The sequence below is a fragment of the Delphinapterus leucas genome, chromosome 19, assembly GCF_059928025.1.
Source record: "Delphinapterus leucas isolate spDelLeu-1000000601 "Yukka" chromosome 19, BTC_Dleu_Yukka2, whole genome shotgun sequence".
Taxonomy (NCBI): domain Eukaryota; kingdom Metazoa; phylum Chordata; class Mammalia; order Artiodactyla; family Monodontidae; genus Delphinapterus; species Delphinapterus leucas.
In genome coordinates this window covers 47,026,138-47,039,957 of record NC_143147.1, presented here as the reverse complement: position 1 = coordinate 47,039,957, position 13,820 = coordinate 47,026,138, and the positions used below count along the sequence as shown (strand labels likewise).

Here is a 13,820-nt window from a genome sequence, read left to right as displayed (position 1 = left end):
ACAGTATTTATTGTATAGATATTGTCAGTATTTATTTAATCAAGTTTCACTCAATGGACATTTATTTTTATTCTTTACTATTAAAAACCACACAGCTGAGAACATCCTTGACTAACCGGCACTCGTCCTAGTAATCCCTTAGGATAAATTTCCAAAAGTGCAATTGCTCAGCAAATGGCATATGAAATTTTATCTGTCGCCAGATTGACCTGAAGAAACATTATCCTTTTACACCTTCACTAAAACTTATGAGAAAGTCCAAAAGGGATTGTCTCTTTCACTGATCTGATTCTGATCTACACGTTAAAAGGAACCATGCCCCCAAGTAGCGTTTAAAGTAGGAGAGGGGAAATGGAAGCGGAACTTTCTGTGCAGATTTCTCGGTGGCTCTAGCTACGTGTAACGCCAAGGAATCAGGTGGGGCGCACTTCCTAGCGGCGATTCGCGCTTGGGGCACCTGGGCCTTGAACGGCTGTCCCTCGACGTGCCAGTCAGCTTTCCTCCCCGCTCGGCCAAAATAACCTACCCGGGGTAGTCGCTGTGTAAGTAAATAAATAAACAATACGAAGCCCAGGATGCGAGCGCCGAGCCTCCTGCTCGGGGTCTATGGGTCGGAGCCGGCCTTCTCCGGTCCAACATCGCGGGCCTAGCCCCGCTAAGGCCGACCCCGCCAGCCTGCCGCCCCGCCCCCTCCGCCCCCCCCCCCCCCCCACGCCCCGGGCTTCCTCAAACCCGGTGAGGACCCCTGGAGGAGAGCAGGGAGAGAGGCAGCAAGAAATGACACCCTGGGACCGGGATCGTATAGGACGCCGGGGACGCTGAAGCCCTCGTTGCTCCGCTCCTGCCCGCCAGTTCGGCTTGGGGACCAGAGCCCAGGACCCAGAGCCGGTAAACCCGGCATCCACTGCCGTTTTCGAAAGGCAGCCCGGCGCGCCGCTATGTGGCTTGAGGAGGCTCCCGGCCGCGTGAAGTAGCGAGCGGGTCCCATGGTGTAATGGTTAGCACTCTGGACTTTGAATCCAGCGATCCGAGTTCAAATCTCGGTGGGACCTCTCGAAAACCTTTTGGTTCTACAATTCCTATTTTGGAGGCCCCTGGCGGCAGTGGCCATCTCAGGCTGTGCCGGCGCCCCCCCGTGACCTACCTGACCGCGATTTAGGGTCCCTCCCTCTTTCTCAAGATGCTTTCATTTCAGAGCCTGCTTGAAGGTCGCGGTGCGCATGCGCGAGACTCGGGGCGGAAAAGTAAGTGTCTGTGGGAGCTGGAGCGTGACTTTAGTTTGCCGGGGACGGCCGAAGGTGCCCGAGGGATCCCGAGGATTCCGCTTCGGGCGGGGAACAGTGGCAGCCTTCTGGTCTAGGAAACGCCACCGCCACCGCCACCCCCACCCCCGCCCCGCAAGCTGCCGGGAATGCTTCTCCCCATTGGCTAACATGCAGAAGGGCCAAACACTTCTGCTCTGGAAACAGCGAACGAAATAGCCAAAGGGAGCCGAGGGGAGCGGGAGGGAATAACCGACTGCGGAGGAGGACGTGTGTTTGGGGGTCCGTCCGCCCGGAAGTCGGCCAGATACTGAAGTGTGTCTGTCTGGGTTGTCCGGTACTCGGGCAGTAGACTGCGAGGTTGTCTTTCAGTTGGAAAAAAAAAATCCCTTAGTCAAGGAATCCACCCTTCAATCCGTTTCAGCCGGTCAGGGTATCTCTGGCGGCGGTTTCTCGCCGTATCGATGGGCTATTTCTCCCGAGCAGACGATAGGAATCTCTATGGGGTTCACCCGCAGGGCTGAGCGAATCTCTTTTGGCGAATTTGTCCAGGGTCGCTGATTTGGGTGCTGACCAAGCGCACGTGATTTGCAGGAAAGGCTCTACCTCTGGGGTAGCGGGGAAGAGACGTACACGGAGTATTGTCTTCTTTGGATCGGTATCTGGGTTTTGAGAGCTGTCTGTCTCTCGGGGACAAGTGACGAGGGAGCCCGCTCACGCATTTGTGATCCCCCTACAGGGTGACTGGCACTGTGGTTATACGGCCCCGCGCCTTGGGAGGATGCCGTGGAAACAGAACCCTCGCTCTGCTCTCCCCAACTCTCTCCTGAGCACCCTTCCTCCCCACCCCACCCCACACACCCCTTAAACATTTGAATGAATTTGTGTGTGTGAGCGATCCCAGCTTCAAAAATACCTAAACATGAGACGTGGGAGGACTTGCACTAACAGATATTAAAGCTTATTATCAACTATTAACTATAGGAATTAAGACAGTGTGGTACTGGTGAAAAGAAAGACAAACATACCAATGGGACAGAATGGAGAGCCCGGATAGAGCTGCGCACATACTTGGACCAGTGACTTATGGCAAATATAGCACAACAGGGCAGTGGGGAAAAGGACCTTTTCTCAATAAATTATTCTGGGACAATTGAGTGTCCATATGGAAAAATATGAAATCAAATTCCTCCCAGTTTTCACTAACACAGCAATACATTGCATGTGAATTATAGACCTTTATGTGAAAAAAAGAAAAAAGAGAGCAATAAAGCTTTGGAAGACAACATAGAATATCTTCATGACCTCAGGGTAGGGAAAGTCTTCTTAAGCAAGACACAAAAGGTTCTGAAAGTTTGATATATGTCACCATATTAATATGATAGTCTATGTTTTTCTTCTCAAAAGACGCCAAAAAGGAAGTGAAAAGTAAGCCATAGAATAGGAAAAGATATTTGTAATGCATAACTGACAGCTTGTATCCAGAGTATATTAAAAGCTCCTAAAATTCAGTAAGAAAAAAGACAAACAACCTAATGGAAAATAACAAAAGGCTTGGACTGGCACTTCATAAAAAAAAAGGAAATCCAAAATAACCGGTACACACGAAAAGATGCAACACATCAGTCATCAGGAAAATGCAAATTAAAAGCTCAATGAGATGCCATTGAGATACCACTCACCAGAATGACAATGCTGAATGTTATTGAGAATATGGAATAATGTGAATTCTCAAAGGAGAGTAAATTGGTGGAAAGCAGTTTGATATCTACTAAAGTTGAAGATATCATACCCTATGATCTAGCAATTTCATTCTTGTGCATATACCCACAGAAATGTGTACTTTTGTGCACTTAGAGACACGTGTAAGAGTTTTGGGCAACATAATAGCCAAAAATTGGAACTCAAATGTCCACCTACAGTAGAATGGATAAATAATTTGCAGTAAGGCCACACAATGGAATATTACACAGCAACAAAACAAATGGACAACTACATGCAACGAAATGGGTGAATTTTTTTTAAAGTATTGAACAGAAGAAGGTAGATACAAAAGGATAAATGATAAATTATTCCATTTGTATAAAGTTTCTTGAGACTTCCCTGGTGGCGCAGTGGTTAGGAATCTGCCTGCCAATGCAGGGGTCACAGCTTTGAGCACTGGTCCGGGGAGATCCCACATCCCACATGCCGCAGAGAGCCACAACTACTGAGCCTATGCTCTGGAGCCGGTGAGCCACAACTACTGAAGCCCGCGCACCTAGAGCCCGTTCTCCGCAACAAGAGAAGCCACCACAATGAGAAGCCCGCGCACCGCAACAAAGAGTAGCACCCCCCCACCGCTGCAACTAGAGAAAGCCTGCACTTAGCAATGAAGACCCAAAGCAGCCAAAAATAAATAAATAAATAAAGTTTCTAAACAGGCAAAGCTAACTACTGTATATTGTCTAGAGCTGCAAACTTAGATGGTAAAATTATCCAGCAAAGCAAAGGAGTAATTCACATATAAGTGAGGATATGGAATACTTTGGGGAAGAGAGAGGGCCATGATTGGAAAGGGGCCAGCAACAGTCTTCCAGGGGTACTGGTACTATTGTATTTCTTGTCCTTGGGTGGAGGTTACATTGATTGTTCACTTTACAAAATTTTGTTAAAGTGCACATTATGTTGTATGCACTATTCTGAATGTCAATTTAAAAAGTCAAAAAGTGATAACAAGGTCCTACTGCATAGCCCAGGGAACTATATTTAATATCCTGTGATAAACCATAACGAAAAAGAATACGAAAAAGAATGTATATATATGTATGTGTAACTGAATCGCTTTGCTATACAGCAGAAATTAACACAACATTGTAAATCAACTATACTTCAATAAGTTAAAAAACAAAACAGGGGGCTTCCCTGGTGTCTCAGTGGTTGAGAGTCCGCCTGCCGATGCAGGGGACACGGGTTCGTGCCCCAGGCCGGGAAGATCCCACATGCCGCGGAGCGGCTGGGCCCGTGAGCCATGGCCGCTGAGCCTGCGCGTCCGGAGCCTGTGCTCCGCAACGGGCGAGGCCACAGCAGTGAGAGGCCTGCGTACCGCAAAAAAACAAAACAAAAAACTCACAAAAGAAAACAAACAAACAAAAGTCAAAAAGTACCTGCCTAGAGACATGTTTCTGCCATGGTCACAGATGAGAAATCCGAGATCAAAAGCTGTCCACAGAGAGGGAGTCAGGATAAAGAGCCTCTATTCTGAGCCAGCTGAACCACATTCAGAGGATCAGGTTCAATCCTAGGGATCACACAAAGACACTGATAAATTTCATCCTGCCACTAACTGGGTGGGTGCATTTGGGTAAGCAATTTAAATGTTCTGAAATTGTAATTATGTGAGGCGATGGATGTGTTAACTAAACTTACTGTGGTAATCATTTGGCAATGTATACGTGTATATCAAATCATTATGTTGTACACCTAAAACTTATACAATGTTATATGTCAATTACATCTCAATAAAGCTGGAAAAAAAATTCTGCGCCTCATCTGTAAAATGACAATAACGGTCCCTTTTGCATGGCAGTGCTCTAAGACTTAATAATATAGTAAGCAAAAAGTCCTTTTCTCTGTGTCCCATCCATGATAGGCTCAATAATGTTAACTGCTAGAAAGATAACCAGAATATTAAAGACTATGGAAAGTTAGATTCTTGAGAAAAAAGCAAATGCTTATATGGGAAGGAAAAGAAAACTTATAGAGCACTTGTTAGTTGTCAATTTATTTGCCTAGTTGTTCCTAGTCTTGGTTGCAACAGAGGCAGAGAATGAGGACTCATGGGTGGAAGTTAGAGGGGCAAATGGGAAGAACTTTCTAACAGTCTGAGCTGTCCATCAATGGAACAGGCTTGAGAAATTTTGAGCTTCTGGTGCCTGGAAGTCTGGAGTCAGGGAGCTCAAAGGTCTTTGTCACATGGGGTGTAGGAAGATTTCTGCACTGAGATAGAGGTTGAGCTCCACAAAAGTTGCCCTGCCTTCTGCCCTGAGCTTTGATTTTTTTTTAAATTGAATTTCTGAATTTTATTTTATTTATTTTTTATACAGCAGGACCTTATTAGTCATCAATTTTATACACATCAGTGTATACATGTCAATCCCAATCTCCCAATTCATCGCACCACCATCCCCACCCCCCTGCCACTTTCCCCCCTTGGTGTCCATACGTTTGTTCTCTACATCTGTGTCTCAATTTCTGCCCTGCAAACCGGTTCATCTGTACCATTTTTCTAGGTTCCACATATATGCGTTAATATACGATATTTGTTTTTCTCTTTCTGACTTACTTCACTCTGTATGACAGTCTCTAGATCCAACCACGTCTCTACAAATGACCCAATTTCGTTCCTTTTTATGGCTGAGTAATATTCCATTGTATATAGGTACCACATCTTCTTTATCCATTTGTCTGTCGATGGGCATTTAGGCTGCTTCCATGACCTGGCTATTGTAAATAGTGCTGCAATGAACATTGGGGTGCATGTGTCTTTTTGAATTATGGTTTTCTCTGAGCTTTGATTCTGCTGGGAATCCTCATGCCCACTGAGGACTTACTCCCCACGACCTTTCTCATCCTGTCTCCAGTGGCTTTCACCATGTTTTGCTTGTTTGTTTGTACGAAGATCCTCAGTAAGATATCTGTTTTACATCACAAACCAGTTCACACATACACAAAACTGAAATAAAAGTTTGAGAAACAATATTCACCTTTATTCTATGTAAATTGCACTCTGATATTTTCTATGTTTTTATTATTTTAAAGCTGGTCTCGGGACTTCCCTGGTGGTCCAGTGGGTAAGACTCCACGCTCCCAATGCACGGGGCCCAGGTTTGATCCCTGTTCGGGAACTAGATCCTGCATGCATGCCGCAACTAAGAGTTTGCGCACCGCAACTAAAGATCCTGCCTGCCACAACTAAAGATCCCATGAGCCTCAACCAAGATCCTGTGTGCTGCAACTAAGGCCTGGCGCAGCCAAAATAAATATAAATAAAGAATAAATAAAGAAATAAATACTAAAGAGAAATAAATCTGGTCACAACTACTAAAGTGATTTCACAACTGCTCACTAATGGTTCTGAACGCACTATCATCCCCTCTTCCTTCCCCTCCTAGCTCAGCTTCTCTGAGACTTCTCTCTCTGAGACCCCCCACCACCACCACCTTTCCTCCCTTTTCCATCCCCAGTAGCTGAGGGGAGAACCTCTCTCTCCTCCTTGCCAGCAGTCTGAGGAGCCCCTCCCATGGGTTTATTTCACGGAAGGGCCCCCAGGGACAACATCGTCGGGAAGGTAGCGCCTGCAGGATGTTGTCCTTGCCTGGAGTGACCAGCAGAGGGCAGAACACCAGGACCTCCAGGGAAGCCGGGTCTGTGCCTAGCCTGGCCCCTCCATTATGCTATATTCCCAGGGCTGTCCATTCATTATCTTTGGTTTATTCATTTGTACATGACATAGTGTATATTCAATACACAATGCCTGGCGCATAGTAAGCCTATAAAGAGGAATCACTCAGTCATTCCACACCCATTTGTTGAGCACCTACTATGTTCTAGGTGCTGGAAATACAAAAATCAAAGATTTTTCCCCCGCCCTCAAGGAGCTTGAAACTTGACTAATAAATGGAAGACTAAAGGAGAGTTTAAAATGAAAGGTTATAGGCTCAGGAGTACATGTAGGCACCAAAGGTAAGTGAAGTCCAGCTAGGTAAGGTTAAAAAAAAGAAATCCAGACAAAAGCTCAGAACAGCATGAAGCGCTACCATTTGTGTAAAAAAAGGGAGAATGTTTATATGTGTTGACTTGTATCTGCATAAAACATCTCTGAGAGCTCATGTGAGAAACAGTTAACATTGGTTTCTCCAGGGAGGGATATAGGAGAAGAGGAGGGAGGCACTGTTCATGGTATGCCGTTTTACACTTCTTTCTTAAATTCTGAACTACCTAATTTTGAATGACCTATTCATTCAGTCATAAAGGAGAGAATCTGGGAAAGCTTTCCTAGAAGGGATGCTTCAGCCTAGTTGTGACTCTACATGAATTAGCTGGATACAGAAGGTGTCTCAAGCCCAGCACGAGCTGGTGGAGGAATTAAGAAAAGCTCCACTGATGGAGCCCTGGGGGCAGGTGGGGTGAGCAGTGGGGAGAGCTGAGGCCTCAGGGGTAAGCAGGGGTAAGCAGGACCCTTACCCATGGTGTGGGAAGGGCCTTGGTGCTAAACCCACAAGTCTTGACTTGGTCTTACAGGAGGTAAGCAAGGGAGCCACAGAGAAACACTGCAGCCAAGGCGTTGGGGGTGGGAGTAGAGGGGCCAGATGAGGGGAGCTCAGTGGAGGCCGTTGGAACAAAGGGACAGACAGATGAGTGTGTGAGCAGGGTAGAAGTTAGAGTCTTGAGGAATTTGCATCTGATCAGACGGCATGGGGCAGTGGGCAGAGTCCTCATCTCTTCTTGGCCTTTTTCTCCTCTTCTGGCCCCGCTGGTTTGTTTCCTCAGCTCCGATGCTGCAGGTGATGTCACCCCCTTCACCCATAGAGAAAAGTCAGAGGGGCCAGGGGGACATTGAGACACTATTGCAGAGTCATTCCCCCCCGCACCGACCCCAGCTTCTAACCCTCAGAAATGGTGGAGGGGGGCAGGGAGTACGAGCATTTCGATGCTATTTTGAACCCCACTTTAAACCCTGCTCCTGGATAAGCATCCTGCCTTGTCCAGCAGGCCAGGGCCTCTGTCTCCCAACACAGGACCAGACACGTGTTGGCCCAGGACAAAATGAAAGTGTGGGACCCATGTTCAAAAACTGAGAATTTCAAGATGGAAGCAACAGAGTGTTAAACGAAGCACAGGGCCCTTCTAAGCAGGGGGCCCCGTGTGACGGCACAGGTGGAATACACCCACAAAGCTGATCTAAGTCTCCAGGCCTCAAGCTCAGCTGGGGAACAGGTGGCAGGCGGCTGGGGGCTCTGACTAACTTTCCCAGAGACCCTGAGGTCAGGGTTGGGTAATTGCCCTCTGCCTGAGGCACCAACATGTTGAGCAGATAAGACCCCGGCCCCCCCCCACACACACACCCGACTCCACTCCCTAGGGCTGCAGGGGTGGAGGCGAAGCTGCCTGATCCACTAGGCAGGATTTCAAGCTGCAGCCAGCCCTGGAGCTGAGCCTGGAATTAGCTAAGTTAGCTGTCTCCTCTTCCCCTCTCCTCCTTCTGAGGCCTGGGAATTTCATCCTGGGAGTCTCCGGTGAACGTGCAGTGTGGAAGGAAGGTGCTAGAGAATGTGAAACTTGGAAAGTATTCAGCTGGATGTTAGCTGACCAGGAAATCAGAAGTTCGAGAGCATCCCACCCACCTTCCTCCCTTTTGCTGGCTTGGCATTATTTTACTGCTCAGGATCATCAGAATTTCAATGATCGTGTCTTTGCTTGGTGTCCTCACACCTCTGACCCTCTCTGCTTGGTCTTTTCATGGCCCTCTTCCTCCATCCCAGTAAAGCAAAAGTCCCTGGGGGTTTGTCAATCTGGTCCATCATCTGGACGTTGGTGGCCTTACAGAGTGAGCACTGGCCTGGTGGAGCCCCAGTTTGGTGCCAGCGAGGAGATACCATGTTCCAAAGATGAGGCGCTGTGAAGAGCCTGCTGGACGTGCTGTGACCTGAACCAGTAACAACATCCATCTGGTGCTTTCCTTTCATGGCAAAAGGCTCAGGGATCTGTGTGGGGGGGAGGTGGAGAAGGGTGGCTCAGATGACTTCAATGACCCACCCTTATTCTCCTCCTCTGAACTTGCTAATGTGAAGGAAGGAATGTTGTCACCAGGGCACAAAATACTAATTCCTTTGAAATGGAAGCTGAGATTGCCTTTGGCCACTGAAGGCTCCCCTGGCACTAGGAAAACAGACAGAAAAGGGAGTCAAGCTGTTGGGCCCACCACTATCTTGAGGTCCTATGATGGTCACCACATCTTAGGGGGACTAGGCAGGTACAGGTGGAGCCTAGAGAACCTCTGGGGCACTGTGCCCTGAGTAAAGGTGTAAGTAGATAAGGTAAGGGGTCCCTGGAGAAAGAGAACCAGGCATGACTTTCTTGACATAAGACAGGCCATTTTTGGCCTAAGCCATTTGGTGATGTAAGCCTGGCCACAATGCTTGCCCTTGAACAGGTCTCAGTAATTAAAGATCTTAAGGGAACAAAAGAATGCAAAAGCAAACAACTGTTATCAGGCGAGAGAAGTTATTGTACTATATCAAAGATAATATATCAGTTGTAAAGACTCCCAGTTTTGCCTCACTGGTAAAGATTAGCCTGAAGCACTCAACCACCAGATCAGCTGGAACCTAAGGGATAATGATGTGGACCTTTTCTGACCCTCATGACTTCAATCAACTCAAGCTTGGACTCCTGTGGACCCTTCATGAGTATGCATGTATCCTTAGCTTAAAACTTCCCCAATTTTATTGTTTGGGGAAAGATCCCTGGTGTTCTCCTTACTTGTTGTAAGTAATAAATCCTTCTCCCACTCTTTGGCTTGGTTGTGTCTCTTAGCTTGAAACCCACCAGGAGGCAGACTGGGTTTTTCAGGTAACAAAGGTGGGCAGAAGAAACCACTGCTCTACCTGGAGCCCTGATAAGGGTTCAGAGTCCTGAGGAATGAAGGTGGGAGTCCACCCCTGGACCAAGAACTCCAACCAAGAAGGAAGCCATAGCCCATGACCTACACCCATGTGACTGTAGCCCCCATCTGTTTTTCCTTTCTTACTGATGGAGCCATATGAAATATTAACACTTCCCCATTAAAAAAAAAAAGTATTATATTTAAATGTTTCCTCTTCCTTTCCTGCTCTTAAGCAGAGTATATTGGGGTGGCTGAATTTATTATTGAGGTCACAGAATGGCATAGTGGGGTTACTATGGAATTGGGAAAGGAGTGGACGGTTCCCGGGAGACCCTGGATTCTGACCAGTGGCCCATGACCTCACCTGTAGGAGCAGGACACACCGTAGGGCTGTGGCCCACTGGGGAGGGGCTGAGGGAGTTTGCAGCTCAATGTATTATGTTAGGTTTGTTTTCAGATCAATGTATTATGTTAGGTTTGTTTTCAGATCAATGTATTATGTTAGGTTTGTTTTCAGATACTTGCTTTCAATTCTCTCTCTCACCCTCCAAGCCAGAAACTTGTCAGCATCCTTGACCACCCCCTGTCCCTCGCTTCTCAATGAGATGTCAAGATCTGAAAACTAAAAAAAAAAAAAAAAAAAGATCTGAAAACTTTATTTTGCAAAGAACTCCCCCTCTAGACTTATAGCCACTGCCCTAACCCACCTCTCCCCTGAGCTCACAATCATCTCTTTAACTCCCTCTCTGCCTCCACTCTTTCTCCTTTCCATCTTGTCAAAAGCTATTCCCTTCTAAATGCGAACATTACCAGCCCACTCCCAGCAGAATCAGTAGTTTAGTACTGCAAACAAGACCTTCTGATGGTCTCCAACCCCACCTGTCTAGCAGCAGATCTTAAAAATCTAGGCCTTTCTCTTGACATTCCAACAACTGATCTGATGAGTGTTTGCATACAAACCCATGTTCTTTTTTTCTTCTTTGTTTATCTATTCCTCTGTTCATAACTGCCCCTTCAACCAGATTTGCCACCCATCCACCCTTTACAACTTAACCCCTTAGGACTCAGCTCCAAGTATCACCTACTTTTCAAGGCCTTTCCTGTCCTCCCTCCCGGGATGCAACGCAGCCACTCAGCTGGATTTGATAGCCCTTCTATGTGTCCCCCTCATACTTCACGCAGACCTCTCTGACATTGCACTGAATGCATTGCATCATGAACGTCTGTCTGTGGCCCCTTTAGACAGTAATCTTCTTGCTAACAAGGCCTAGGAATTAGTCTTCCCGACCTTAGCAGGATCCAGCCTCCCTTATGCTAATCAAAAGCTAGCCTTCTGCGGCTTAAATACCCTCAGCAGGTTCCTATTGCAATGAGGGTCAAAAAGGAAGTTCTTACCTGAGCTCACAGCAAGATCCTTTAGACTTGAGCTCATCTTCCTCTCCAGCCCCATGTTTCACCCCTCCCAGGTCTGTCCTCACCCCCCACGCCCCCATTTGCCTGCAACAGTTCACTTTGACAGTTCACATTGCCCTGACTGTCCACCTGCTGTGTGTTCCCGCACCACCCTTGACTTTCTTTTCCCCACAGCAGCACTTACTGGTTAAACTGTATCCCTGTTTCATGCCTTCTATGCTAAATTCCATGAAAATAAGAGCCATTTGAATTTAGCTCACTTTTCTATCCTAGCCCAGCATGGAACAGGCACTCAATAACATTCAATAAATCATGACATCATGACTTTACGAGCTCTTTTTGTCACCAGGCCATCTGGGGTGACCCAAATGACCAGGGGGACTTCCACAGGACCGGACATGAGGTGGGGGGAAAGGACGCCCCAACTCCAGTCCTCAACCCAAAAGCTCTGAATGGGAATTCTGGTTCCTAGGCAGACAGTGGAGGGGGGAAATGGGAGGAGTAACTGTTTCCCAAGGACTGTCCGAGGTCTCAGGGAACTGCAGTCTTTTCAGACCCCACGAGTTTAGGTGTCAACTGCTGAGCCAGGGAAGCTTTCCTGGGAGTGTTTCCAAGTGGGGTCAGCAGTGACAAGGCAGGTGGTAATGGGAGAAAAGAGTTCAAAGCAGGACTGGGGAATGGATTCATGATGCATGCAGCCAGGCATCTTTACTCATTCTGTGACTAAGAGAAGGTGAACATCCACTGGTTCCCTGGGCGTTCCAGGATACTTGATTCTGGATAAGGAGTGGGCTGAGGAGGGGCAGGCATTCAGGATGAGGGGCTCCAGTGCCATCAGCTTATCATACAACCGCCTTTTTCCTTGAAGGGATTCTTGTCCTCAGGGATGCCTTTGAGAAGAGGGTCGTTTCCTGCTTCCGCCTCCACGTAATCCTTGATCTCCTTTCCTGTCTTAGAAATCTGCGAGAAAATAAAGTGTGCTTCTAGCCCTTGTCTGTTGCTCGGGATTCATGATTTGTTCAGTCCCAAGAAAGCAGGCTTCTGGGCAGGGCGGGGATAGAGGCCGGAGAGGAGAAAGATGAGAGGCACAGGCAGGTGTGAGTTCCTTGACCAGAACCGCAAAGCCTGACTCTTACCCTGAGGGACTTTTTGGCCAGGTCCAGCCCAGGGACAGGGCCGGACACATTGAGCCCTCGAGGCTCTGAGGTTATCTCTTACACACCTTTGTGGGATCAAACCCTGACCTCCTTCCACTTCCCATCCCATTCCAGAGGCACCTCCTGCTCTTTCTACTGCCCTGGAGAAGGCCCACCACCAGGCTGTCCATCACTTCCTCCTTCGTGTCCCGGCTCCATGAGGACCAGAAGGGGATGGAGAAGAGGAAGCAGGGAAGGGAATAGGAGGCTCACCGGAGCTCTTGGGTTCTTCACTTCCTTCTTCAGTTGCTCCACCTCCATCTTTAAAAGCTCCTTCTCACTGAGCTCCTGGGCCATCCTGCCCTGGAGAGACCAGGTCCTGGAAAGGATTCCACAGCTGGGATTGCAAATCCCCTGGGCTCCCCCAGCTCCCTCCTCTGTACTCCCCACACCTCAACTTCTACCCTCTTCCCTGCTCACCGTATATTCTCATCCCTCACCATAGATTCACTGCACCCCCACCCCCATCCCATTATGAGTCTAGCCTCTGGAGGAGAGGATGCTCCCAGCCCCATGGGGGAGGCACAGACAATCCTTGCCCTTTAGATAAGACCTGTCTATGGAGGAAAAGGGAATCAGAGCATGGAGAAGGGAGAGAAGAGTTTCTTTCAGTGAGGCAGATTTGGGAAGCAAAGTTATTGTTCCACCTAATGACACAGGTAGAAGTTTTCAGGAAACTCCAGGTCCTGTCAGAAGAGAGAGTAGTTTAGTGACTAAGAGAAAGACTCTGGAATCTGCCAGACTCCAACTCTGATCGTGACTCTGCTGCTTCCAAGTTGTGGCAAGTTGCTCATCCTCCTTGAGCCTTAGTTTCCCCATCTGCAAAATGGGTATGATAATGCTACCTACCTTATATGATTATTGTGAGTACTAAGAAAATAATGCATGTAAAATATTTTAACACACTGCCTGGCACATAATGAACAAATACATTTATCATCATCCCCATCACTGCTACAGGGTTATCAGGAAGGCCTGCCCAGTGCCTAACCCAATAACTCTAAGGCTAGCTCCCAGCCCAGTGCAACCTTAGCCCCTCTTACCTGCCAAGAAAGAACGTGCACTTCAAGTCTTGTCCCCAACCCAGACAAGATGGAGTTTGAGCCTCCTAGCTCCTCAGCGGCTGAAAGTCTTTGAATAAAGCAGATGGTTTGGAAGCCCAAACCTCTGATGCCTAAGCTGATCATAGGCTCAAGGTTCTAAGCCCATCCAGCAGCCTGAGCCTCCAAGACTGCCACCACTGCAGGCACCCTGCCCCCTGCGTCGGCCCCCCTCCTGTAGTGACCCCTCTGGCTTACAGCC

General features: G+C 47.8%; 1 protein-coding gene and 1 non-coding gene across 2 annotated transcripts; one reads left to right on the top strand and one right to left on the bottom strand.

Moving 5' to 3' along the window:
* Positions 1–980: 980 nt before the first annotated feature.
* TRNAQ-UUG (transfer RNA glutamine (anticodon UUG)) lies at positions 981–1,052 on the top strand. The gene has a single exon. It is a non-coding gene; the product is annotated as a tRNA-Gln (tRNA).
* An 8,141-nt stretch (positions 1,053–9,193) lies between these two features.
* GNGT2 (G protein subunit gamma transducin 2) lies at positions 9,194–13,696 on the bottom strand. The gene is made up of 3 exons (XM_022557892.2): positions 13,562–13,696; positions 12,732–12,837; positions 9,194–12,282 (listed from the first exon to the last, which is right to left on the bottom strand). The coding sequence occupies exons 2-3, from the start codon at positions 12,813–12,815 to the stop codon at positions 12,157–12,159; spliced, it is 210 nt and encodes a 69-aa protein (XP_022413600.1). The 5' UTR covers positions 12,816–12,837; positions 13,562–13,696; the 3' UTR covers positions 9,194–12,156.
* Between the last annotated feature and the right edge of the window lie 124 nt (positions 13,697–13,820).

Excerpts from the sequence above, each read along its gene's own strand:
- GNGT2 (XM_022557892.2), bottom strand. The coding sequence starts at position 12,815 with ATGGCCCAGGAGCTCAGTGAGAAGGAGCTTTTAAAGATGGAGGTGGAG. Across the intron at positions 12,283-12,731 it reads TGAAGAACCCAAGAGCTCCG|ATTTCTAAGACAGGAAAGGA; the intron begins GTGAGCCTCCTA and ends ATTTTCTCGCAG.